This window comes from Silene latifolia, chromosome X (assembly GCF_048544455.1).
Source record: "Silene latifolia isolate original U9 population chromosome X, ASM4854445v1, whole genome shotgun sequence".
Lineage (NCBI taxonomy): Eukaryota > Viridiplantae > Streptophyta > Magnoliopsida > Caryophyllales > Caryophyllaceae > Silene > Silene latifolia.
This window is the reverse complement of record NC_133537.1, coordinates 52,850,093-52,852,388: the sequence shown is the minus strand read 5'-3', so window position 1 is coordinate 52,852,388 and position 2,296 is coordinate 52,850,093. Positions and strand designations below refer to the sequence as shown.

Sequence of the window (2,296 nt, the reverse complement as noted above, 5' to 3'; positions counted from 1 at the left end):
CTTTTCCCATTTTCAAACCAGGGGAGACCCCCTTACATCGCCAACAGGCTCGTGCCTCATCTAGCTGCCTGGTGCAGAGTCTGTTCCCTTTCCAGCATTAGTCTAGGACGACCCGACTCCGGATAACCCGGATATAGGACGGATCAGACGACTAACTTGCTCATTCAAAAACCGTATTTGCAAAACGTCTTATTAAGACAAATGGATCACGTTATGCACCATAAACCTAACTCGGTAAATGGATGTTTAATTTCTGTCTTGCATGCAAATCAATTATAAATCCAACTCAACATCTTATACTTCATACTTGGATTAAATCTACCGACTTAGAAAGCTCTCACATGTTAGGTTTAAATTATTGGATGCGCATTCATGAATTTAAACCATTTTATCAACCTTTGCATTCAACCAACCAAGATCGATCCGTAGAGGCCGCTACCGCGGGTGAGATTGGGTGTCTTATTAAAGGCCTTCCCAATACATACCTTCACCTCTTACTCAGAAACTTTGGATAGTGGACGACCTTATCCAGGGCGTACGAGAGTCATTCTAGAGATAGGATGCTAAAGAGGGACGATTCCTTATCTTTAGTACCTATGTCAAACACTGCTTTGTGCTTCGTTTGACCGAGGTATAAAGTGGATTTGAACGGGTTCCAAGCATCCCTCAAATGCTTAGCGGCGACTCCAAACATCTTTAATCATTTCGAGACCCTTACCGAGACGAAACCGACCGATCTAAAACGATCCGGTCGAAATCAATTTTACGCCGCCGAGCGTGGCTTTCAAAAGACCGCTGTCATTGTCCACAGATCGGCTGGGCATACGCAGGTGGGCGCACGTCCACAGATAGGTGTTTTACTTATCTCGCCAGATGGTGAACAAGTTCCTATTTCAATCAAACTGGATATTAATGTCACCAATAATGTTGCAGAATAAAAGCTTGTCTACTCGGTTTGCACAGTGCTATCGAGTTAGGCATTAAGAAGCTTATGTTGCACGGGGATTTATCACTAGTTATCAATCAAGTTGCTGAGACATGGAAAATCCGAAGTGATAACCTGGCCCCATATCAAGCAAAGATAGAAGAACTAAAAAAATTCTTCGATGATATCATGTACGTTCACCTTCCAAGTGATGAGAACCAATTCATTGATGCCTTGCCAAAACTAGCTGCTTTAATTAATATACCCGACCATATGGATATTATGCCCGTGTGCGTGAAACGATGTTACGAACCAGCTTATACCAATACCATCGGTGATGACAGGGAAACCGAGTTCGAGCCTTGGTGCCAAGCTATTTTGAAATATAAAGAATCAGGAGAATACCCACCCGACACTGGTATTCGTGGAAAACAAGCCATTCGAATGTTGGTAGCCCAATTCGTTAGAACTAACGACGGGCAGTTATACAAAAAGACTGCACAAGATATCCTATTGCGATGCATAGACATGCCGACGGCAAAAAGAGTTATGGAAGAAGTCCAAGACGGTGAATGTGGTCCACAGATGAATTCACATATGCTAGTCCGTAAGATTAGGAGGCTAGGGTATTACTGGACCATGATGGAGACAGATTTTTGCAAGTGAGCAAAATGTGCCACCTTCGATGTTATATATATTGACCTCACCTTGGCCATTCTCAACGTGGGGACTTGACATTATCGAGAATATTAACCCGTCTAGAACAGTCGGGCACTATTTCATCTTAGTTGCCATTGATTACTTCACGAAGTGGGTAGAAGCCAAGTCATATAAAGTACTAAATGCGAAGCAGGTAGAAAAAATCATTCATAATGATATCATTTGTATATATGGGGTACCACACGAGTTCATCAGTGACCATGGTACTCATTTCCAAGCTGAAACTGCCATAATACTTGAAAAGTTTAAAATCAAGTATCACAAGTCCTCGCGTTATCGACCACAGACAAACGGTGCGGTAGAGGCCGCCAATAAGACAATCACTGCTATCCTAAGGAAAATTTCTAATAATTACCGTGAATGGCCGGAAAATATACCCTTCGTGTTATGGGGATACAGAACATCGATTCGAACTGCAATGGGTGCAACCCCGTATTATTTGGCATATGAAATGGAAGTGCTTTGGTTACAAGTTAGATAAGATTCTTTAATTCTTCTCGATGAGCGGCGTTTAAATGCTTTGCATCATGTTCAGCTCTATCAGAAAAGGATAGAGAGAGCGTTTAACAAGAAGGTGAAATCCCGAGGAATAATAAAGGGAGACTTAGTCTTAAAATCAGTTCGAGCTCTACTTCCAGTTGACCCAAGGGG

The 2,296-nt window shown here is 42.3% G+C and overlaps 1 protein-coding gene across 1 annotated transcript; it reads left to right on the top strand.

Annotated features, from left to right (window-relative positions):
* Positions 1-991: 991 nt before the first annotated feature.
* LOC141617371 (uncharacterized) lies at positions 992-1,591 on the top strand. The gene has a single exon (XM_074434558.1). It carries the CDS (start codon positions 992-994, stop codon positions 1,589-1,591), a length of 600 nt encoding a protein of 199 aa, XP_074290659.1.
* Positions 1,592-2,296: the final 705 nt, after the last annotated feature.